Source organism: Lissotriton vulgaris, chromosome 12 (assembly GCF_964263255.1).
Source record: "Lissotriton vulgaris chromosome 12, aLisVul1.2, whole genome shotgun sequence".
NCBI classification, from domain to species: domain Eukaryota; kingdom Metazoa; phylum Chordata; class Amphibia; order Caudata; family Salamandridae; genus Lissotriton; species Lissotriton vulgaris.
The window spans coordinates 598934875-598961040 of record NC_141700.1 but is presented as its reverse complement, the minus strand read 5'-3'; the positions used below and the strand labels follow the sequence as shown (position 1 = coordinate 598961040).

The 26166-nt window shown below is 43.8% G+C and overlaps 1 protein-coding gene across 1 annotated transcript in view; it reads right to left on the bottom strand.

Annotated features, from left to right (window-relative positions):
* Window positions 1–26166, bottom strand: part of LOC147677808 (neural-cadherin-like) — a 684133-nt gene that overhangs the window by 344892 nt on the left and 313075 nt on the right. Inside the window, exons 17-18 of the mRNA XM_086945589.1 lie at window positions 5808–6091; window positions 2304–3915 (exon numbers count right to left, since the gene is read on the bottom strand). Of these exons, the coding sequence (XP_086801715.1) occupies window positions 2304–3915; window positions 5808–6091 (1896 nt within the window). The remainder of the gene's footprint in view (window positions 1–2303; window positions 3916–5807; window positions 6092–26166) is intronic.

The following is a 26166-nucleotide window of genomic DNA, read 5'->3' as shown; positions in this document are numbered from 1 at the left end:
GCAATGAGTGCCCAGAGCTTGTGTTGTACAATGTGACAGCTGCATGCTGCATGTGGAGGAGCATAGACCGGGCTTGCAACATAGCACTATCGAAGACAAACGCAGAGGGGGAGGTCTTCTGTCCCTTGCAAGCGACCATCTTATTTACATACAGTCACACGGCTTTGAAGAAGGAATCCTACCTCATGAATATTGATGAGGCAGATATCTGCAAATTCGGTTGGCAGACTCTCAGAGTTTAAGCAGATTGTATATCCGGCAGAGCAGGAAAAACTGCTCATGAGAGGGTAAAGCCCCTCATTTTGCAAAAACAAAGGGTTAATTATGCACACCAAATTTTCATCATGATTCTCTTTGCTCAAGTTGGCAAGAAAGCTCACAGTTGAGTTCCCACTTGGACGTATACAGGTCACAGATGCAAATCCTTTCCTTGTTAATTCAGCATTCCAAGCGTTTGATATTGATAATAAAAATGCAGTTGAGCACCAATAAATTGTTGTCTATGTTATCAACTGTGGGCTGCTGGCCGGCTTCCCAAATATTTTTGTACACATATATATTGTAAGTGCTCAAAACAAAGAATTTGCAAGAGTATAATCACATTCATGATTACCAGAATCTGGAATGGTAGACATTAGTACTTGCAAATAGGATCTGCCAATATAAAATTCCAGAGGCATGTGGGAAATCTGTATTTGCACAATCAGTGTTACAGGAGGGTTTAGAGTTCTTGTGGGAAAGTTGATGAATGCTCACAAAGTTGTAATCTGGATGTATTTACCAATGCTTGGAAGGAAGTAGTTTGCCACCCTAGAAAAGCACAGACTTGAGTAAATGTGTTTCCAGGATTAGTGTAGTGGAAGCATCTCTAAAGTTAATGGAACTGTAGCGGAAGAGATTTCCCTCTGGAAAATAGAGGTTTATGTAAGGTCCCTTGTTTGATTGCTTATGATTTGAAAATTCCAAAAAAGGTGGAAATCTGCTCCAAACATACGAGTTACACTACAGGAGCATATGTCCAACATGTTTTAGGATAGATGTGTTGAAGTGGACCCTATTTCACCATTATTTGGCTTCCAATAGAGCTCCATAGGCATTAGGCATCTATAGAGCTTTTATTTTATAATGGTTCTGCTTTTAAACTCAGACTGAGATTCTCTTTTCAGCTACCCCGACTCGCTCTTTTTCTTTTCTTACATCCTTGTGTCCTTCACTCTCTTCTACTTGTTCCCTACTGTTACCAGTAACACAGCTGCTTCTGATTGAGGTGCAACCCTAAAAGAATTAAACAGCTATTGGTAATATTTATTAGCGCAGTGTCACAGTGTTACTAGACCAGTGTCATAAATTTAAGAGGGATGAGACAAATGGTCAAATTATCTAGCTCACATCAAAAAGAGAACAGTCTATTCAAGCTTAGACATATATGCCATTATTCTCTAAGTAAATTATACTTATTTTATCAACCTTGGAAGGATCTAAGACTAGTACAGTGGTCTTTAATCTTTATAATGCCACACCCCCTTCATGTAAAAAAATATATATCGGGGCTCCAGACAATGGCAATTATACTTGCTCATAATTGTTCTAAACAATTGTCAAATCTGACTGTAACAAATTCAAACATTGCAGATATGTTCACTTATTTCTTTAAAACATTGCAATCAGGTACATAATTGCCAACATGCATGTGACAGCCTGGACTCCTCCCTTAAGTGTAAGAGAATTTATAGTGTGATCCTTGATCAGAAACGGGGGTGGGAATTTGAGATTGATTTGTAGCCCCCCTCACACTTTGACACCATCCTCCAGCTAATACATGAGTGAAAAAATACATTACCGAGGGCCAACTAAAGAGTGGCTCACTGCCACCCTCTTTTCTTTCATTAAAAAGTACAACACTGTTTTAAGCACTGTGTTTGTCTGTTTCCTAGGGGCATAACTAATGCTACTTGTGGAAAGAGACTGGCACACCTCTCCACAAGATTATATCAGGCCCCACACTCCAGTTTGAAGATCTCCGGGCTACTATGTTATAACTATCCAAATCTGTAGCTATTATTTTAACACCATCAGAGGGTTTAAGGCTGAGATGGCTCTACACGATACAAACCAGCAACCTCTAGTATTTACTCAGATCCTTGTAGATGGCCCTCAAATCACTGAACTATTCAATCAACAGTAGCAGCAATACAGAAAATTATGGTTATTGTGTGTGAAGAGAAAGTTATTGGCAAAACATTGTAGGACAACATTCTCCATTTTACATACTGTGCAAGTGTTTGTCATCAATTACATATTACCTTTGTGGGTATAAATGTAGACATCCTTATGGCCAGCTGCATGAGGGGTATCATTTTCATCCCCAATTGTTATAGTGAGTGTATTTGTAGCAGTCATAGGTGGGCTGCCACTGTCTGTTATAATAATAGGCAGGTGGAACTCCTTCTGTTTTTCCCGGTCAAAGAGTCTTAGAGCTGTGATGGTTGCAGTGTTGTTTCTATTGTCAGTTAGAGTGAAATCAGAGGAATTACGGTAGTCTGGTGGCAGAGAAAATGTAAAAGGTGAACCATTTTCAGAAGTGTCACGATCAAGAGCATGTACTAAGTAAGATGTCTGGTTAACCTGGATCACATGTGGGCCTGGCGTATTTTCCAAAACAACAGGGCTGTACACAGTTTCGAACACAGGCTTATTGTCATTTACATCAAGCACACCGATGAGCACTGTAGCGGTTCCAGTTTGTGAAGGTGATCCTTGGTCGCTTGCAAGTACAATCAGAGTATACTGTTGAACTGTTTCTCGATCAAGTGCATTGGCAACCATCACATGCCCAGCTTGGTCAACTGCAAACTGGTTCAGGGGGTCAGACTCTGCCTGGAACATTAAGGAAATATATCCATTCAAACCGGAATCCTCATCAGTGGCTGTGAGTTTGGCTACTGTGGTGCCAACAGGTACATTTTCAAAGATAGGATCCACCTGTAGAAACTGTGGAACCAAAACTGGAGCATGATCATTTGAGTCTTCTACCATAATCACACAGGATGCCGTACTGGTGAAATGAAGGTCTTCCACTTTCACAGTAAGATTAAACTTTCGTTCACGAGGTTTCTCATAGTCTACTTTCTTTTTCAGTCTAATCATTGCATGTTGTTCATGCTTATTATGTTCAATGTAAAACTTCTGTTCTTCATCCCCCCCAACAATGCTAAAAGTTAGATGAGCGTTCTCTCCCAGGTCAGCATCCCGTGCTGTTACCACAAGCACTGAAGAGTGGATCTCACTTGTTTCTGGGATCACTACTTGCCAGAAACGTTGAGTGAATTCTGGAATGTGGTCATTCACATCTAAAACATGGATAGTTGCGGTTCCCGTTCCTGTTAATCCTCCACCATCGCATGCTTCAACAGTCAAAAAATATTTATCATTCAATTCTCTGTCTAATGTTCTATTGGCCAGGTGAATAGCTCCACTTCTGGGGTTAATACTGAACAGGTCCACGTTTAACCCGGTACTTACACTGTCAATGATCCGATAAGTAAGAAAAGCATGTGATCCAACATGATCATCCAAATCAACTGCGGCCATTTCCATCACCAGTGTGCCTGCCGGAGAATTTTCAAACACACTGCCATTGCATTTATCAGGCATACAGAGGAATTTTGGTGCATTATCATTTATGTCGATGACGGTGATGATGATGTCAGAAAATCCAGTTAGTCCTTCTCCTCCCTCATCAGTAGCCAAGACAACAAATCGCCAAAGTGCACGCTCTTCGCGGTCAAGAGCCTTCTGAGCAAAAATTTTGCCAGACTTCTGGTCTATAGTGAATACATTTTCTGCACCATGCCCATGAAGAGAATATCGGATGTCTCCTTGATTAATGTCATCGTCCGGATCGGATGCTGAAACCTATAAAAGAAAGGGCGGTATAGTGAAATTTGCTGTACCATTTAAAAGCTAACATCTTAATAATCAGGAGAAAATAGTTCAGGCATTCATGTCACATATATAAAACACGCTTCTATCTGATCAGACAAATGTGGCATGAGGCTTTCTACGTTGCTCATGGTCTCCATTCCTGCCAGGGCCGGCTCTAGGGAGGTGCGATCCGTGCGACTGCACCAGGAGTTGACTTGGGGTGGGGGCTTCATTTTTGAAAATGTATATTATCATTTTAAAAGCATCTGCTGACGCGTTCCTGCCTCAAGCACTTTTTAGACATCGATTAAAATGTCAAGATAACTCCAGTGAATAATCGTCTTCCTGGAAAAAGACCAAAGGTTTGTCTAGTGTAAGTTTCAACTCATCCTACGGTAGCGCAGAGGGTTAAAATGCCTGCTGCTAAGAACATGTACCATGCAGATAATGAAACGCATATAATGTAAATAGGTCAGTGGATTACTGTTTCTGTAAGAGAGATCCTTTTGTAACGTTGTTTAGAAGTCAAAATCCTAATATAGAACATTGAGCTATTAACTGTCATCCTAGAGGCTGCATGCAAACTGCAAGCTAATTGTTAGAGCTACAGGTTTTTTGCCCAGTCTTTCATCATCCTAATCTTGTGAAAAGGGTTCATTTGGGTTGAAAACAATTCTTATGATGAAAGAGAACCCCTAACAATGATGTTACGGTTAAAATTCTGCATTTGTGCTTTTCCAGAATAAGGACTCAAACTACATTGCCTACCAGTATGGATATCATATCACTCCTACACTACACCTTGTAGTGCTGTCTGATATAACATGTCCTATACACTGATTTACAAATATATGATGGTCTCTGTGCAATGTGTGCGATGTGTAAAGTGCCCCGACACCTTACACTGGTATGAGTGGTGCTATAAAACTAAATGAATCTGAGAGACAGTGGTTATGGAACATGAGAGGCACTGTTAAAGGGTGCTAGTGAGGGAATCCGTGGCAGAGGTGGTCATTGGGTAGGGGTCGCCAACAGACATTGTCGCACAGGGCACCACCAGTGCTAAAGCCGGCCCTGACTCCTGCTTTTGTGAAGAGGTCTGAAATGTTGGTATCCAAGTCATCAATGTAACAACTCATCTTATAAGCTCTATCAAATAACTCATTGGACATGGTCTGAAATATGTCTTGCATTTGTTGAAGCAACAACCACGGCCCCCAGGCACCAGCACACTTGAGGTTGGTGTCAGCCAAGCCGCTGGACCACTGATTTTGTGACGGGCTTTGAAATCAGTCTGATGGGAATAGATTCAGAACAGACACTCTAGGAGGTACCTTGCTAACACTAGAATCATCAAAAGATTGTATTTCAAGGCAAGCTAAGAATGCCAGCCTCATCTATTCTGCCTGTTTCAAACCTAATGTAGAGCTCCAAATGCTAAAGAAATCTACATCTTCCTCCTCGATTTACTACTGCTTTTTCACTTCTGTGTTTTTATGAAACTTTGTGCCCTGAATAATCCTTCAGATTTTTTCACTCTTTCTGGGAGTAAGTTCAATGTATTTACTGCTCGTACCGAGAAAAACTATTTCTTTTATTTCATCAATATACATCGAGTTCAAAGTCAGGAATCTTATTGTCCTTTTTATCTAAAGAATTGCTCAACTAAATAATGGTTGGCTTATGGGCAATTTTTATTGCTTTGTAGAGTACTGATTGGCAGGTACATAATTCATCAACTTTTTGATACAACTTAACTTATTTGAAAAGGAATGTACAGACGTCCATAAAGCATATTACACTTTTATAAAAAAAAGATGTCACTTATAAGTCCTCATAACTATACTCAAATGAACAAACTTCTGACTGAAGAAGTCTCCTACCTGAAGCACAAAGCTGGGTAATTCAACCAACTCCTCAGTCACATTGCCGTAGTATTCATTGATGTTGAAGACTGGGGCTTCATCGTTTTTATTGACAACCCTCACGATGACCACAGCGTAGTCTTCCCATTTACCATCCGAGGCTGAGAGTTCAAGTTCGTACCTGGGCACCGCTTCATAATCCAGTGGTTGAGAAATGAAGATCACACCTGTTTCCGGTTCAATATTGAACATACCACCAACGTTTCCGGCTGTGATCAGGTACCTTATTTTGGCATTTACCCCTGAGAACATAAATACAGTGTTAGATAGTGCATACCTTTATCTTTATTGCGATCTCAAACACCCACACAAAAATGTGTCTCAAAGAATTATATTATGTAGGTTGAATTTTATTGTGATTGAATACTGTTTTTTTACACTTCAGTGTTTAACACAGCTGTAAAAAGTACCATAAAAATACATACATGAATATAAGTGATCCTGCAACTTACTTCACTGAAAAAACATGTTTCCTTGACAACCCCCTTGAGAAGCACACAAAAACAACAAAGCTGAAGTTCAACAGAAAACTCATGAGCATCTTATTGGAATCTGCAGGGTAATACTGAGAGGTAATAACACCTGAATCAATACTGGTGCAAGCTGTGGATTTTAAAATGCATGGTATCACAACCCCTTTACAAGTTCAGCAGGTCACAGCAGCCACATATTATATTAATATGGCATATTTTTCTCCAGCTGCAAGACGTGGAATCTCACACTTCTTACCTACATACATTCTGCTAGATGTTACCTGGTGAATTTGCGCAGGGAAAGCCACCAGGTCAGTGCTAAGTGAGAGTCCTATAAGAGCCCACAGTTCACCATGGGTGAAGGAGGTCAGGCCTTTGGCAGCGATGTGATATACTTCTATGTAAAGTCAAACAGTTAGGAAAACACCTTCTATGGGAAAAGTAGATGTTCACGAAGGTAGATGGTTTTAAAACACTCTTCACCACTGACATTGGAAAGGTCTAGTCTCTCTTTCCTGTTTCTTCTCCTATTTTGACACCTTTTTCTCCCCACTGATATTCTTTCGATACCTTCCTTTATAGGCTTTCCTGACTCTAAGATCCTTTCCTGCTGAACATGTACTATCCCCACACGTCTACTCCTTAAGATCCTTCTCCTCTTCCCGTATCTATTTACACTTCACTTCTTCTCTACCTCCCAGCACTACAACCCGTTTTTCTCTTCCAGCACTTCCCCAGATGCCTTTACACACACTAAAAGCATCCTTCTACTCTTGGGAAGCAAACTTTTGTCTATTCTTTTTCTGCTGATTTTCATCTTATCTCTTTACTATTTTTTTCTTTCAGATCTGACTGACCCAATGTGACACACACTACATATTTTGATTGCCTTATACTATTTCCTTGCTGCAATCTTGTGCATATCTTGACTTGCCTTATCTTCTTTGCCGGTGGAAATTTTGTCAAAGTCAAAAATAATTTATTCGGTTTTACACATATTAAAACCATAAAAGCAACATAACAGCATGGGCATAAAAGTTTAAAAAGATAAAAAACAAGATCAATTCCTCAATTTAAACTCAATTCATTTCATTTACAGAGGCACATAAGATATATCGGTAAAAAACAGATTTGATAACAAGTTGGTAAACTGTTAGAGTTCTCTGGCATTTCTTGATTTTAGTGCTGATTTAAGAAAACTGACCGTATATAAAGTGCTTTCAGGTTTTAACTTTTGCAGGTAACACAGTGCGGGGCGAACCTGTTTGAATTTTAGTTTCTTTAACTAGGGTTTCAAGTAAAATCTCCGCGGGGAGTGATAGAAAGGACAAATAAATAAAAAATGCACCAAGTCCTGCGGAGACAAATTGGCGCAGCCGTAGGAGGGTAACATCTGGCCTCTATGTAATCCCCTAGGTATAGCTAATAAAAGATGATAATATACCAGCCGGAACCTTGTTAAAAGAAACCGTTTGTGATTTGTAATGGGCCATGATAGATAAGGCTCCATTAGAGATGTGGTTTTGAGCATTACAAATTTACGTATGCTAGGTTTTACCAATTCCACCACATCTCTGGCTAGTTGTTTCATAAGCAAAAGTTTTTTTTAACAAACTCTACACCAACGGCGACAATCAGTTCAGGATTTAAAAATAGATCTGGGCGCCCCAGCCCAGTAAAACAACATTTTAGATATTTAAGCCATGGTACGTTAGGCATATGTTCCTGAGACAACACGTCACTTAACAGCTGATGATTAAGAACCAGGTCTTTGTTTAGCCAGCACTTGAGCCAGAACAGTAGAGGCCGTAGTGCTATGGTATCGCCGATATAGGGTGTTCCGGTTTCCTCGTGAACTATTAGATTGGCTGTTCCTTTGGGTACCCCCAGTAACTGTTTCAGGAAGATGTTCTCTGCCACCTCAATAATAACAAATTGAGAGAGAGGGTAAAGGGCGCTCTTGGTCCCCCTGGTCAATCTTGTTAAACAACAAAAGAGTGTTGTGGAAAAAGTGTATGAGCACTAGACACAGAGAAAGAAGAATCACCCTGAATAAGTCACATTGGAAATCAGTGGGGATTTTTCAGGAAGCCCTCACTCACCACCCTGGGTGGTGACATGCTTCATCATCGGGCCCACCAGGAGAAGCCGAGTGCCTCCCTGGTGTGCTACAAAGCCAGATTACTGCGGAGCTGGTTCTTCGTGGCAAGGGTGTCAATAAGAAATGTGGATTAAAAATGTCAAAAACTGTACCATACAAAAAGTTTATTCAATGGTCAGTCTGACATGGATAAAATATGTGTGGGAAACTTACCAGTTAATGACTTGGTTGTTTCCACTTAAAGTGGGGTCAACATGTTTCTGCCCTTCTATGTGTCATTTACTGGGCTTTCATCAGGACCGTAAGATGGTGTACCTCGGCGGTATGGGCACGCTAAGGCCCACCCTTACCTGAGGACGTGAAAGTTAAAAGCAGCTGTGGAAAAATTAAAGTGCAAAAAACAAACCATAAGTAGTGGGATAGCTTCAATTTTGAGGTACCTGTACAGTCTGAAAGAAAAAGACATACATACAAAAAAGACAAACAACACATAGTTAGTGCGATCCATCTCAAGGGTTTTCTGCAGCGAGAAATCTCTCTGTGGACTAGTAAAAAAGTGGCCTTGGTGCCATAAACGGTATTTTAGTGCAAGAAAACGCTGCTCTATAGGTAGGACCAGCGTAGAAACATGCACTATGTCACGTAGAAATGGCCCGTGGAGTGCACTATAACAATACCACTATATTAGTAAAACACACCATTAGGAGGTTGCCCACATAATCCTGCCTGGCTTGGACTACATGAATATTTGGTAACACACATATGTAAATAAGCTTCTGAATTAGTGAGAGTATATATATAGCTCCCATTTATTAAACTCACATCTCTACCATCCTTGCCATACATTGGTTTTAATGAGTATGGGTCCCTTCCAAGATGACCCCCGCGTTAACGCTGGTTCCCACATGACACTCAGGGCGAGACTACTCCGAGCAATGACCACGCCCCCAACAACCATTTAACAGATCCCCACCCGAGGACTCGGTACTATCCAGATCCCGGTAGAGATGGGTAGGCAGACCACGCACTGACCAAGGCAGCGAGAAGTAAGTGGGTTCTCTCTCCCTCGCAGTCACCACACGCGGGTACTGACACGCGATAGCCAGCACCGCGCTAAGCCACACACGCGCGATATTACCCTGACCTGCTAAATTCCAAAAGACAAATAAACAGACGCTGAGACCCGTATGCGATAGCGCGACCTGCATTCCGTCTATCCGTACAACGGCAACGCGTCCTGCTTTTCATCACGCTGCTCAATGGCGAGGGTTCCGCTTTGCCAGTTCTATCGTGCATTCACCCCTTGAGGCATTGTATGCATTACTTGATACTCTCCCCTAAATCTGGCCCAATTTAAACGGGATTTTGACACACGATACGGGCAACGGGAGAAAACAGTAATCTGCTCGAGACTGCCCCTAGCACTCTGACATATTCCTGCTAGGTGTCTTTTATGAGCCGCTTTTATAACAACACGAGATGGACACTGAGAGGGAACACTCACCTTCTAATTTAAATTTAATAATTCTTTCAAGTTATGGTTACCCTCAAACCCGAATTGGTACAGGGAATGCACTCTGTCGAGTGGGGACTTTAGACACACGACTAAAGCGCCTTAAGCACCCTTAGCCAACTAAAGATGGGGGTCAACCAGAGCCTACTTCGCTCCAACTACAGGCATGATAAGGGTTATCCATGATGCCACCCCATGATGTATTCACTTTGGGGAACCCTCCCAGTAAGCGCGTGAAGCTTTACCTTGTGTGTGTTAAATATCCAAACATTGGAATCAACCATCTAACAGGGAGCGTCGTCACGAAGTTATACACAGCGAATAAACAGTGTTTCTTGTTCATAGCTGGCCACTTACTCTTCATTCCAACACCAGCAGGCGACTGTTTGAAAAAAGAAGTAAGAAAAGTGATTCATTCAGCCTGCCATTGTGCTTGTTCCCTTTTAGCCTTAAACCCCTATGGTTCTCTCCCCTTGATGTAAAACCTACCGGGTACTGTTGACACCTAGACACCGTGACCTTTAGGTGAGTAACATGTTACCCTTGCTATAGGTTTTGGACCGAAGACTTTGAAGTAATTGCTGCTGTTTTTAAACTTTACCTTTGGTTTTAATTTACGAATGCTGTGTATTGTTGCATTGTGATATAAGTCAATACATACTGGTCACCAATTATCACTAGTATGTCACTGCTATTATGTCACTCCACCCACAACAACACTGCGTGTTCACGGTCACAAAAGGCACTTGTTGTCACTGAACTATGGTAACGATTTCTTTTGTCTCCCTAGGCAAGAGCTGTCCCATACAGGTAGTACAACTATTTATAAACTGACACTAAACTAGGTCATGTCTTACTAGAGATAGATGTAACTATTAGGTCCTGAAGAATCGCAGCCAGTGTGCAAAGGCGAGAAACATGTTGACCTCACGATATGTATTGTAGTCCTGGATCGTGACGTGGAATCCTAATTTCCAGCGATCATAGACTACCCACTGCTTTTACTTGTGGCCGGGGACCACCAGAATAAATTGATCTCCTGTACCTTGTGCCACATTTTAATCCACGTATTTACACTATCCTTTCCTTTCTGGCCCCTCACCCGCACTTCACCCTTAGGCAGTTGGTAAAAAGATCTCCGCCAAAGAGCCCCTCTTTGAGGTGAGCCCGTTGGGCATTGCACCGCCTGCCCAACGAGGAGCAAACGCCAATGATGAAGCATGACACTCGCAAGGGTGTGTGAGGCCATTAAAACCAACAAATTGGATATCCAGGGTAGCTCTCCAATGAGCACTACCTGTACCCTCCTTGTGACCGTACCTTTTCCCTTCTTATATCCTTCAGGCACAGCCGAGTCTGTCTTTGCTTGACATTGTCCCTTGGGGCTCTGACTGTGGCTGGACCTTCCATTCTGCTATTTTCTTGAATGGTAATCTGAGCCCTTGGATCTTGATGTGATCCACCTCCCCTCCTTTTGACATGTAACACTCCTGTTGTCAAACTAGTGCTGACCACGTCCCCATTATGAGTATCTGGGTCGGGTAGTATAGCTACCGACCCTCCCTGCTCGTGCGTAGCATTCCTCTTTTTAGCCTGTTTGGTAATCTGTTGGCTTGTTTTTGGAGCACTACGAGCTTTTCCTTTTTTTGGCTGGTGTTTTCCTTTGGGCACTGGCAGGATTTTTGATTGCCTAGTCCGGGTGAGAGGGGGAGAGGGAGAAGGTGATAATGTTAGACAAGTTGAATTACCCGGTGTTGGTGGTGCTGTGATGACCTGTGGCTGGGACGGAGCGGGACTCTGTGGTGTTCGTTGTCTATTAACTATGACAATATTGGGCTCTAACGGGGGAACCTGGGGTATGGGTAAATGCAGGGGTTCCAATGATAACCTCCGCTCAGTGAGCTGGATCTCATGCATTAGCACGGACTCAGCCCTATTAAGGAATGCGTCCAAGGTCACCATAACTCTTCCCCCATTCCCTCCTTTGCTTTTTGGTTTACTCATGATCTAATTTATCGCTTTTTTTGGACGTACACCAGTCACCAATCAACCAAGAAAAAGTCACTATCTGGCCAGCTTGACGCCAAAGTGGTTATGGCACAGTTAGCTTGATGTTCGTGCTGGTGCTAATGGTAAAGTCGCAACAATGTTCTACTGGGTACCAAAGATGAAGTTATTGAACTGCTTACTTCAGATCCTGGTGGCGACTTTAGGGGGGTGGCCCAGCCCGGCCTCTATCGGCCGCTGACGGGTCCGCCCACGCGCGTCCCGCGCTGCGTGAGGGCCGGGTTGACTATGAAGGCATCCGGCGCCCTCCGATGACGTGGTGTGTCAGAGCGCCTCGCGGAGCTCCCTGGGAGGTTTAGGCACGGGGCTGCGGGCGCGTTTCAGGCGATGGCCGTTCCCCTCACGGCAGAGGAGAAAGAAAGCAAACAGGTATCCGGCAATAAAAGGTGAGCAAGGGCCGTTCCCCTCACGGCCTGGGCACAAGTATCGTGGGTCTCTGGAGTCTCAGCGCGTCCCGCGCTGCATGAGGGCCGGGCTGACTATGAAGGCCTCCGGCGCCCTCCGATGACGGGGTGTGGCAGAGCGCTTCGCACAGCCCCCTGGGAGATGTAGGCACGGGGGCTGCGGGCGCGTTTCAGGCGATTGCTTTCTTTCTCCGCTGCCGTGAGGGAAACGGCCGCGGAGAAAGAAAGCAAACAGGCAGCCAGCAATAAAAGGTGAGCAAGGGCCGTTCCCCTCACGACCTGGGCACAAGTATTGTGGATCTCTGGAGTCTCAGCACCCAGCATGTATAAGAGAAGCAGCTCTTCGGTCTGTCACAAATTTTCTCCCTTCTGCTCCTCAGTCTAAATTTTCTTCACATTTTATTCCTCTTGACTTGTAATTCTTTTGCTCGTATAATTGATATTCCACTTCCATTGCTCCCTTCCTATATTTCACATCGTACCTCTTCAGTTTCATGGGCTGGCCTTGCATTTCCCTCTCTTTCTATCTAAGTTGGTGCTCCTCAAGGTCAACTCACTTCTTAGTCAACTCCTGTTTTGATCTTTACTAGGGCTCTTGCTTCATTCTTCGCTTTTAGTCTTCCCTGTGCTGCACATGCTGATGATTCCCAGGATTTTCTTTCTTCTTTTCTTTCTTCACTAGACTATTTCTTCTTGCCAAATTACAGTCCCATCTTGAACTTCACTTCTAGACTGACATACCTTTTTCCATGCTCACTCTCCTTATGCTTATTCCCTCGTTCTCCATTTGTTTTCCTCCCCTTCTTCTCTTCAGCATGCAATCTGGGTTTAACTTCTGGACAAAAGGTGCGATATTTCCACTCACAATTGTTGATTGAACCGATTTAAGAATCAACATATTCATGATTTACTCTCTTGGAGACTCATATGCTTACTTTGGTTTCCGTCTCGAATAATTGTGTATGTACGTATATAGGGGTACTTGAATAATGTGACCCGAGCTGGGTAGCAACGGTGTTCTGAACATGGCCTGTGAGTCGAAAAATGGGATTCAATCTGTTTACAACGAAGCAGGTACAATATAAGTTGCTACCATGTAGGGCAGTAGTGATGTTCAGTGCATAATTTGTTAATAAAATGTCCTGGTGCCAAAGGTTTTTCTGTGGAGACCACCATTAGCAATCCCGATTATCGGGGTTGCTTAATAGCAAAGCTGTCAACTCCTGATTCAACCTCATGTCATTTTCTTGCACCACCCAAACGCCTTCCTTTCTCTTCATCTTACTTTTGCAGGTTCTTTTCAATCCCTGCTTTCCAGTGACGAAGGCTGATGACAGAAAAATAAGGCCTGGTCCTCAAAAATGAGTACCATGGCATGAATGGTAGTGTGTGGTGGAAGCATAACCCTCCAGTACACATTCATATGCACAGACAAACTCTGAAGGTTCATACACATTAGATGTGTGCTGTGCACTGCAGCACACAAGTAAAGCATTGTTTTTTGAGAGATGCCCCCTTGATGCAAAGCGATGCAAAGAATTCTTTGTGTTGTGAAAGTGAACCTTTCCAGAGCAAAACACCTTTTGGCCTGTCCCCACAAAGACAAAAGCGAACACAGCGAGGGGGTGTATCGACAGAGCAGATTCAGACAAAAAGGTGAAACAAATACTGCATTTGATCTTAGTGAAGAGAAGAGATTACAATTTGCTTCTTCAGTATAAAATCAGTTATGTGCCTTTCAGATAATAAAATGCACCACAGAAACACTAAAAATAAGACAAATGTGTGTGCCATCGGAGAAGCAGAGACTGTTTGATACATTGTGCCTGAAATGAAAACAAATTAAAAAAAAGGTCATTACAGGCCCTATGGTTAAACATTTTATTGAAAAATCCAATGGGGAAAATTACTTTAAATGGACAATTTTATTCTCCATGAATACAATGAAACGTCCTGTTGGCATCGATAAAGTTTTACTTCAAAAAGAGGTGTATTTGATACTTAAATTTAATATTGCACAGACAGGGTTGAATAATCTGTCGGAAATATAAAGAATATAATGCATAGATGTCTGCATTAGAGCTTGATTTGAAATAATGAACTCAGTTTCCCATAATGCAAAAACTTTGGGCCAAACTAAACCGCTTTGTAGAACACGCACTGCATCACCCAGAATTCAACTTACGAGGATAAAGGGGATGGGGCTCCGCCTCTAAGATGTCCGCTTCGACTTGTGGAGAAGCTGATAACTGCCTTTTAAGTCGACATGGAGGTAACTAATTTAGTTCAAATTGAGTCAAATATAAGCTAGCGGCTGGATTACTGGTTAACTAAACAAACTCTTTATTGCTCCAGGAAACGCAGTAAGAAAAAATAGGAGTTCCGAGCATCAGCGCGACCCGTTAAACCGCTTCTACGAGGTACGCGTGAGCGCTGTTGGTTATGAACTGTTCGTATTAATACACTGATACAAATGTAGCGAGGAGGTTGTTGATAAATGTATCCATTTCTCACCAGCTTTTGCCAAAATAAATGCGGCAATGCATAACGAACGCGCCCTTTGAAAAACGAAAATAGAAACCCAGCGAGCGTGTTACAGTAAACCCGCGAGGTACGTGCCACGTCTTTGTGTGTATTTAAAACAGTTTGTGAATGAACAACGTGAAGCTTATATTTAATATAAATATTCATTTTACGGTAGATTCACAAGGAAAATAGTGACGGCCGCACTTGAAAAATAAAGCTGCGACTATTGTGATAAGAAGGGAGACAACAGTCTTGAGGTATGCACTACTCTAGGGTCAAGTGCCAGCACCATTAAATATCGCTCAATTAGGCTTCTATAAATCCAAATTCGTATCTTTTTGTAGAAATTAAACCAAGGAGCCAAGAAATCTTTAAGTGAACCACAAATAGGAACATCCTAGCCAGATTTGCAACAGCCTGATTAGAGCTTAGAATTAATAACGAGAAGGCTCATCTGTATTATAATCAAGTACAATATCAAGTTTATGATAGAGTTAGTGAAACATATTGAAGAGTTAGTGAAACATATTGAAAGTAAGGAAGCTTTTCAAATTTGTAAATACTTTTTTTTTACACATCTTGCACAGAAAAACAAGAAAGCCCAGATGAGAATCTGTGTATTCATTTCCCTGGATTTGAAACGCGTCGGCACAGCAGAGGAGCACAAACTACATGGAACCAAGTTTTTGTTCTGAGATAGCTTGAATTAAGTTCTGCTACTAATGAAATTTGCGATTTTTGGTTGATTGCTCCTTTGAAGTCTTTGGTTGTGCATTTGGATATTGATTTATTCAGTTGCAAATTAAGAAGGTTATTAATGTCTGTTTTTTTGTGTAAAGGTTTTTTTGTGTAAAGTTTTGTACTTTTTGATGTAGTATGTGAAGTATGTTTTAGTGAAAATGTGGACTTTAAATGGTTTTTGTAAATATTTGTATATTTGTAAATTTTGTACAAAATAGATCTTTTTTCTCCCCTTCATACATAAATGTGCTAAATGAAAATATAAAATTTAAATCAAAAGGTATAAATAAAATACCAGTACAAACAAAAAGGTTTTGACCATTAAGCAAGAATAATGAGAGCTTAAAATAATTGTGGTATAGGCAAATTTGTAGTTTACTGAAATGAAAACAAGCATTTGCAATGTAATAGGGCTTGCATTTGGGAGAGTTCGAGCTTTTGGCCCTGTAAATGCCAATGCCTTTCACCTATGTGTTTTGGTTTGGAGTGTAGTGGATGTATGTGATGTGGAGTGGAATTATGTGGGTTGTGTTAGAATTGTTTGTTGTGGAATTGTGTAAGATGGAATTTGGTGGTGTGTAGTGTATTTGCGTAGGGAATTATCTGGTATGGTGAATAGATAGGGGTGAGAGCTGCACAGAATAGATAGAAAGGAAGATAGAGAGGGGTAGGTAGTTTTTTCAGGAAGTGGTGAATGAACTCCAGAAATAGGAGCAGAAAGTGAGTGAGAAAGAAAGGGAGAGCAGGCTGCAGACACATATAGAGGAAGCACCTGTGTACGCTGAAGACCCCTAAGAAGAGGAGGAAAGCATGTGTTTGAGGGACGGAAACCTTGAATAGGCTCAGGAAAGAAACTGTACTTGAAGACCTAAAGTCAATTATATGAGAGAGGCAGGAACAATGCGTGAGCGAAAGAGAGAGAGAGAGAGAGAGAGAGAGAGGTGAGAGTACGAGAAAGAGAGATAGAGGGACAAGTGGGAGTGGCACCCATGGAGGGAGGCGAGAGGTGTACCAGTGCACAGCGTGAGGAGGTACAGGAAGGTAGCATGGGTGAGCAGGCAGTATAGAGAGGAGACATGGCGTGTGAGTGAGGGATGAGAGGGGCAAGATGAGAGGGGTAGTGGGAGATTGAGAGAGAGATGAGAGGGGCAGACAAATCTGTAGTTTGCATGACAACTATTAGAAAACGAAATGCGATTGTGTTTTAGAAATATTCAAAGGGCTCTTCTGAAAGGCTGACTCAGTATACGATGTACACTTATGTAAGTGGATACATTGTACTGATCCAGACAACCCTTATGGTGATTTTAGCGGTCTGAGACAACCTTAGAAAGCTCTCTAAGTGGTAGCTGTGAAGAGCAGCTTTCAGGCTTAGTCCAGAAGGAGTGTAAAGCAGCATGTTTTACCAGAACATAATCCTTTTAGGTATAGATTAAATGAAAAAGAACCACACAGTGTATTTATAAAAAAATATGTATTCATTATAAGACACTCACTAACGCATACAAATATCTCCTAGACGGAGATATACACAATGCACACAATACTTTGTAATAGAAACAGGTAATTAGCACAGAATACACAGTGGTCCCCAGGGGGAGAACAAACCATATACTAAAATAGTGGTATGCGAACCACGGCTCAAATCAAGACAACACTCAGAGAACACAGAAGTACCAGGGACCCAAGGAACCACCCAAGGTGAGTATCTAGGAGTCCCACAGAGGTTGTGTGTAGTGTAGGAACACCACTGCGTTCTCCATACAAATCAACGTGTAAAATATGGTTGAGATTTTACAGAAGAAGGACCCTTCCCAGTGGACCCTGAAGAAACCTTTTGGAAGACCGAAGGTTGGAGAGCCACCCCACCCATGGATACCTTAGGAACAAGGTGTGAAATGGCTTTGGAAACCGCAGTCAAACCCAATGGAGGACTTCAGGAAGATGATGCTGCTGGAGAAGGAGAAAGTGTCCGGTGGAGCCTAAAGGTGGATTCAAGTTGAGAAGTACCTGAAAGCAGAGGGGAGAGAGTCTATGCCACTTGAATGTGACCAGGAGGGACGGAAGACGAATGCCCACCGATGCCGGGTGCTGTAGGAGAGTTGATGGTGATCTTGGAGCTGCAGTTGTAAGGACCAGGCGATGCTGTGGAAGACCAGGAGCCATTCATAAACTGTCCCACGTCAGATGTCGAGAGTTGAGGGGTCGCTGTCCGTCAGGAGCACCAGCAAGCCTTGGCAACTGCAAACAATGTGGAAAGCGAAGAAGGTACAGTGTCTGGACCAACAAGGTCCAGGAGACTCACCACAAGTAGGGGAGTCAGGCAGACCCGAGCAATTAGGGGAGCCCAAAGAATTCAATGGTGACCCTCAATAGGACCATCAGTCCGGAGGCACTGGAGTTGAAAGAGGGCCTCGAGCAGCTCACCAAATAAGTGGGACCAGAATGCAAGTGATGTGGGAAGGACAAAGATCTTGGTCACTGGAGATGTTTGAGGTTAGGGCTACTTGGAGCCTGAAGATCTTGGTGGAAGGAAGCCAACAAACCTTAATAACTGCAAGTTGACGTGGTGCACAGGGGTTCGGTTGTTGCGGTTCCGACGAGGGATACTGGCTTCGAACTTGGTGAGAGGACAGGGCAGGCGTTGAGGGATGTGAAGAACCACCACCTGTGTCACTGAGCCTTTTGGAGTCTGTGGGAACTCAGGAACTGCTGACCGGTCAGCATAGTTGCAATGCCTGCAGATGCAGGGAAGTGACTCCTTCACTTCAAAGGAGATTTCTTCAGGTTTTTTGAATGCCCATAGGCTTGAAAGGTTTCCTGTATGGAGCACAGGCACGGATGTTGCAGCAGACGAGCAGGGCAAAGAGATTAGGAGCAGCCGGAGTCTTCCTGGTTGCAGCCTAGATACCCAGAGCGAAGTCCAGAGTGCCCAGACGGTCGCAGTTGAAGTGGTATCTGAATTGTATTGTGTCCCAGACGGTCAAAGTTGAGGTGGTCTGAATTGTATTGTGTCCCACGATGGATCTAGGGACCCACCCTCAGGTAAGCCCTTAAGTACCCTAAGGAAAGGGTTGGGTCGATTCAGTGTTCCCTCCCAGAAGGGGTTGGACAGTGAGGAGGATACTTCCATGTCCTTTGTCCAGTTTCATGCCAGACCAGGAGCCAACAGCTCCCTGGGCTGGTTTGAACTGGACTATGCAAGGAGGGCACCAACTGTGCCCTTCAAGCAGACTGAGTGGCACTGGCAAGCGCTCTTACCCGGCTTCAATTTCCTAAACCCTGTCTGGGAGGTGGTGACAGGATACTTATTGTTCTGCCTTCCCCTGCTCGAGCTTGGCTCAGCAGCAGGAGGGTATAATCATGTCTCTAGTCGGCAACAGCAATGTTGTGCTGTCCGGGTCTAGAAGACTGGTACCTGGAGTCCTGAGAGCCTAACGGAGGGCCTTTACAGTGCTTGGAATCATACCTACCACACCGTTTAGGGTGTGGGTGTATGATTCCAACCTGTTTGATACCAAACATGACTGGGCTCGTTACAGCCAGTTTTGAGATGGTCATAGTGTAATGATGCGGTGCCCTTCTATATGTTATATGGCTGTTTCACTTACAACCCGGGAGAATGGACTCCGAAGGCTGTAGGGGTGTCCTGCTCATGCAGGGGCACCCTCACACTTAAAACCGAGCACCCTGCCTTCATGGGCGTCCGCAGGGGGGGCAAGGAGGGGTGCTTTCCCCCGTCTGGCTTCCTGGTGCGCCGTGTTTACAACTTAATTATGATTTTAAAAGCACCTGCTGCACGTTCCTTTCCTCCTGCAATTATGGGGCCTCACAAAAATGTCAAGATAAATCCTGTGATTAATGTTCTTCCTGTACTTAACAAACAATAGGGGGAGAGAGAGATTTAGAATGGATTCATTCTCCCTGGGCATACATAAATAAACAGTTAGAATCCACTCCTTGGAAACGGGGGTGTTACCTCCGCAGTGGGGAACACCTATATGTTTTTAGGTCCCCTCACACACCAACAGGCCCCTTGGTGTCATGCTTCATCATCGGGGCCATCGTACCCCTCTACGGGGTACGGCGTGCTGCAACCTACGAAGACGCGGGAGCACTTGTATAAGACTGTGTGATGTTGGTGTAGGTGGGGTGATGTTGGTGTAGGTGGGGTTTTTTTTTTTTTAGATGTGAGTGTATAGTGGGGTTTTGAGAATGGTGAAAGTTAAAAAGATTACGCAGATCAAAGAGAGAGAGAGGACTAGATAGGCTAGCCCGGATCCCCCGGGTTTATATGTTTAAATCAATAAGGACTAGCTACTTTTAGGGAAAAGGAGGGGAAAGAGAGACTCAGGTACGTCAGTCAATGGTAATAAGGAAAAACACTGTTTTCCTTATAAAGCCCTCACCCACCGACCTAGTCGGTGGCATGCTTCATCATCGGGCCCACCACAGTGGCACCGAATGCGCCACAACGCCAGGTGACTGCGGAGCTGGTATGTTGCTGAGTGTGCAGTGAAGGGGTGAGATAAGTGAAGTTTAAAATGCTATACAAGGGGTCCCAGCACCCGAGGGTTAACAAATTTTTAATAAACTGGGCCTCTGTTAGCAGATTAAAAAGGCAAAGGAACGTGAATAGGAGTGTTATGATGACCTCCAACGTCCAGTGTGGTCTACATGTTTCAGCCAGTGCCTTTATATTCTAAGCTGGCTTTCCTCAGGACCAATAGGATAAGTGAAATGTGCAAGTTAAATAATAAAGAACTATATTAAGTGTTTGTGTTTATTTTTTGTTTATGTGTTGCGCACGCTAAGGCGCTATAACTGGTAGAGGGGGATTCCCTCTGGCTTAGTCTGTTAATTTCTGTAGAAAGCCTCATGGGTCGCCTGGCAGAGAAAGAGACCGAGTAGTGCGGTCTGGTTCCTCCTTGGACCTATTCGTCCTTCTGCGGCACCTTGGTTAACCCTCGGGTGCTGGGACCCCTTGTATAGCATTTTAAACTTCACTTATCTCACCCCTTCACTGCACACTCAGCAACATACCAGCTCCGCAGTCACCTGGCGTTGTAGCACACCCGGGGCGCATTCGGTGCCACTGTGGTGGGCCCAATGATGAAGCATGCCACCGACTAGGTCGGTGGGTGAGGGCTTTATAAGGAAAACAGTGTTTTTCCTTATTACCATTGACTGACGTACCTGAGTCTATCTTTCCCCTCCTTTTCCCTAAAAGTAGAAAGTTAAAAAGAACCTGGCTCGTGGGGTGACTAAAAATTATTTAATAAGCCCCCGGGCTGGTGCTGTTAAAAAAGAGGATAGGAGGTCTCTACGCTGTCAATGTGCGTATCTCCTTTCTGTGTGCGTCGACATGTTTCGGTGCCAGGTTCTTTTTAACTTTCACCATTCCCCAAACCCCACTATACACTCACATCTAAAAAAAAAACCACCTGTTGGTGTGGGAGGGGACCTAAAAACATATAGGTGTTCCCCACTGTGGAGGTAACACCCCCGTTTCCAAGGAGTGGATTCTAATGTTCTTCCTGGCCAGAGATCAGAGTTTTGTGTAGTTGAGGTTTTTTACTTATGTGACGGTAATACAGAGGGTTAATATGCCTACTGCAAAGAACATGTACCAAGTAGATTACAGAGTGCATTTAATGTAAATAGATCAGCAGGTTACTACTTTTAAAAGAGCCATTCTTTTGTTACTTTCAATTTATAACTTAAAGTCCTAATATAGAAGAATGAGGTATTAACTTTCATCGTAGAAGTGAATACACTCTGCTAAGTATAGAACATTGATTAATGTTGCAAAAAGGGTTAATTTGGGTAGAAATGGATTCTTATTATTAAAGAAAACTCCCAACTATGCTGTTTCTTTTTCGACTCCGAGTTTGTGCTTCTCCACACCAAGCACTCCTAAACTATACTGCCTACCAGTATGGATGACATGTGACTCCTACACTTTTAGTCCTTTGGCTTATGTAACATTTTCTATACACTGATTTACACAAGTATGATTGATTGTCTGTGTAATGTGTGTGTGATGCAATGTGCTCGGACATACTTTAATGGTATGAGTAGCGCTATATAACTAATTCAATGCATCTGAGAGAGAGTGGTTATGGAGACTTGGTCACTGTTAAAGGGTGCTAGTGAGAGAATCCGTGGTGGAGGTGGTCACTGGGTGCCACCAGCGCTAAAGCCGGCCCTGCCCCCTGCGGACGCCCATTCCACTGTGCATAGCACATGGTGCTCCAGCCACTGTTCCTATCCAGCTCGCACTCTCTGTTCTAGTCTGAAGCTCCTCTGCATCCCAGGGCTCAGTAGGACAAGACGCGGGCTTCATTTTCCTGCACCGTCCCTTTGGCACTCTCTTCTAGGTGAACTCCTGTGCATCTCATCGCACGTCACATCTAGACAATACCTGGAGACTCTGCTCTTTTCGAGATCCTTCTGAGTACCCTCTGCCCCCGCTCCATCTTATAATTTAGTCAGAAGCGCAAGGAGACCTCGGACTTTATAGCGCGCTCTAACACAATAACAAGATTGAGGCAAAGTCTTTTCAAATAATTATTGGATTGTAGTGAGGGACTGCCTAGATCAGTTGCTTTTAAGTACATTACTAAGCAGAAAGAATAGTCACATTTGAATAAAAGAGTATATTTTAACGTGGGCACCGCTCTGACATAAAATGGTGGACATCAATGGATGATTTTTGATTTAATAAGTTGCATTTATCAAGAAAGATAACACAAACAGAAAACGAATGGAAAGGAAGTGTTAGACATAAGTCAGTACAGAGGGGATATCCAGATGGGTTAGGAAGCGTGAATGCTAAGAGGTGCTCCTGAGTAGACTGGGGAAGATATTTCCGTAGCATCCTGCCAAAACGATATCTGCATTCCTCACCTGCACTAAGTGACTATCTGGTGACGTCAGAAACAAGGGGTTAGTGGTGCAGCGATGACCAAGCAGTTCGAACTTCCACTCTAACCTAATTTTAGAATGTAGTACGTGCTCCAAGACTGCTTGAGCTTGATAAAGGTAACCAAGTTAAGTAACACCAGTGCAAGAGGTAAATGTAATTTGTGATGTATAGAGTAAAAATGGTTGTAGAAACATCCGTTTCATTTTCATTTATCATCCCCTTCCCTAATTACCAAAAATACAGTACAAAATGTCGAGAATCCATAATTAGGTACTTTGTAATGCGACAAAAAAGGCCATCTTTCCATCCTCTTTCAACTTTGGGCCGAATCTCTTTTTCTGTCCATCTGTTCACAGTTTTTCCTAATCACAGTAAAGCGTTGTAAATGGTCATAACACGTGTTTTTATTTTTGCATACATTTGACTCAATCAGTCAACTAAATAGCCAGTAGGTGCTTAGAAGAATGTAGGGTCTAAATGTAGTGGTTTTGAGATTTGCATAATTGAGGACCCCTATTCCGAGATCCTTCGCATACATAGACCTTCTAGGCAGGGGGCGCCACAAGTTGTAACTAACACCCCAAACCTCAGGACAGGAAGATTTCCAGGATAGCACAGGTACTGGTCCAGTACCCGAAGTAAAGATGGGAGATTTATATATTTATAGTGCTCTGGCGTGTGTACTTGCACCAGTAATTGCCTTTTGTTAAAGGTGTAAAGGTGTAAGTTGTACTTCCAGGTTTCGGCGGCAGTCGTCTGTCACTCTGTCCTTTGTTCGTGACACTGCTGGTTTCTCCTGTGGCTGCTGTTTGTTCGCGATGGGTCAGGTTCTTGAATCTTGTGAAAGGCGCCCTTCGGCTGCTTTGTAGTGCTAAGAAGTGTACGTTTCTTCAGTTTACACCAGGCTCTCCGCGGCACCCCTTCTCACCTCTCTGAAAGCCAGTGCCCCGTTTGACCCTCTACCTGCCGCCCACTCCTTCCCCGCCTCTTCTCTCGGTTAACACCTTGGTGCTTTCACACTTAAAGTCACCTCCAGCTCGCATTTTCAGAGAGGGCCCGGGCTCCCTATCACCAACATGAGGAGGCGGTAGAGAGAGGGGAGACAGAGGAAGACTTGGTGGGGTCGGGGAGACGAATACGGTGGGGGTGAGTGTGAACGAAGTGGGGGGAGAGAGAAGCAGTGGGGAAAGAGAGACCGAGAAGTAGGGAGGAAGGAAGATGAGAGAGCAAGTGGAGGGGGAGTGGGGGGTCTGGGTGAGGGAGAGCAGCTTCAGAGAGGTGAGACCTGTGTCCTAACTCCACCAGTGAAGACAGCGGGTCTAAGGGAGAAAGAACCAGGGCAGACAGAGTAGGTCCAGGCAGTGTGCACGGAGGCAGGCTCGGTGGGTCCGGAAGAGGGACAGGGCAGGCAGCATAGCTCCAGAGAAGGGCGAGCAGAACCAGACCAGGGCGAGCCGATCCAGACCAGCAGATCCTCCCTGAGCAGGGAGACGGTGCGATACTCAATCAGAATGTAGTGTTCAGTTTTTGGAGTGCCAGGGGGATAATTTTAGGGTTCAGGGTGGGTATGGGTTCTGGGGTACCAGGGGGTAATTTTAGGGTTCAGGGGATGTACGGGTTTTGGGGTGCAAGGGGGAAATTTTAGGGTTCAGGGCAGGTATGGGTTTTGGGGTGCCAGGGAGACAATTTTAGGGGTCAGGGCGGGTATGGGTTATGGGGTGCCAAGGGGGTAATTTTAGGGTTCGGTGGGTATGGGTTTTGGGGTATCAGGGGTTACATTTTAGGGGTCAGGGTGGGTATGGGTTATGGGTGCCAGGGGGGTCATTTTAGGGTTCAGGGCGGGTATGAGTTTTGGGGGGGGTAGGGGTAATTTTAGGGTTCAGGGTAGGTAGGGGTTTTGGGGTGCCAGGGGTGTCATTTTAGGGTTCAGGGAGGGTATGAGTTTTGGGTGAGTCGGGTAATTTTAGAGTTCAGGGTAGGTATGGGTTGTAGGGTCCTAGGGGGTAATTTTAGGGACCAGGGCAGGTATGGATTTTGGGGTGCCACAAAAGAAAGAGATGGCTGTGGAACAACAACCCTATGGTGTATGAGAACATATGCGGCCTGCTTCCTGCCCCCCATGGCTCCTCCTGCGCCCCAGTGTTTCTTGTGCCCCACCTGGCACACATCATGTCGGAGGATGGTGATGACGTTAACATTTTGCCCCCAGCCCCCCCCCCTCCCCGGAAAAATTTCTGCGGATGCCCATGCCTGCCTTCAGGACTGAAAAGGCCTGCTGTAGGGGTGACTTATAGGTTTTAAGTGCAGTGACCCTAGATATAGGGAACCTATATCTTTCGTAAGTGGTGTTAGCACCAGCTTACACATACTGCAATGGCAGGCCTGCAGTGACCGTTTGAATGGTCTCTCATAGGTGGCATAATATATGCTTCAGCCTAAGGGGGACCCCTGGGGTACCTATGCAATTGGTAGCTTAGTACAATATACCAGGAACTTATAAGGGTACCCCAGTATCCAATCTGGGATTTACCCAAGTACTTACCATAACAATTTAAAGGAGAAAGCAGAGAGACTGGGTTCCTGATTAGCAGTATCCCAGTTAGACTATTCAAAGTCAGTCAAAAATACTTTATTCGGTTCATTACAAAAACCACAAAAGTATACAAAAACATGCAACGAGGTCCAAAGGGCACCAAGTAGCACAATAACAAAAAATATATGCAATTTAGGTACAAACAGGGGTGAATGCCCAATTGAAAATGCATAAAAGTACAAGTACATGGTGTCCAATTTAAAAAAGAGTTATGAGCAGCAATCCATGGTTAAAAGAGAGGAATAAAAACATTATGCACTTATTTTAAAAAGAAATAAGATGTATTATAATTCATCTAAGTCCAATTGATCTTTTTACTGAGTCTCATTGCTATGGTTAAAAATTTGGCGACATTGCAGATTTCCCATATGTTTGGCAGTAATTGAAGGTACAGTAAAGCGGGCTTCACTTGGCTAAATCCTTTCCCCTTTAATAAGGGTATAATAAACTTTTTCCTTATATAAGTGAAGTAACCACAGAAAAACAAGAAATGGGCAGTATCCATGAGGGAACAACCATCGCATTTGCACAAATCCAGATCAAGGGATTTAGTCCAACAGGGGCGGCCAGAAATCAAAAAGTGGATTTTATTTAACCGAAACTTAGTTAAAAGATATCTATGGTTTGAGATGTTGACGACCTTTAGATACAGTTCCAGTTCGCACCCAGAGGATACGATCAATTGATGCGTTCTCACAGTAGGCTTTGCCAGTTCCAGGCCTTCTCTGTCCGACCCTCTATTTAACATAAAGGTGCTTTTCACCCACTTTAGTCGCCCTTGACCAAGTGAGATGGCTTATTAAACAGTTCTGGCCGTCCCAGCTTTATGGATAATTGTTGGACATATTTCAACCACGGAATGTAGTCCCAATGATCTAGTGCGAGGCAATCATTTAAAACTTTGTGGTTCACCTTCAATTCCGGGATCAGCCAGACTGAAATCCACTTCAGTAGTGGGGCCATAGCGATTC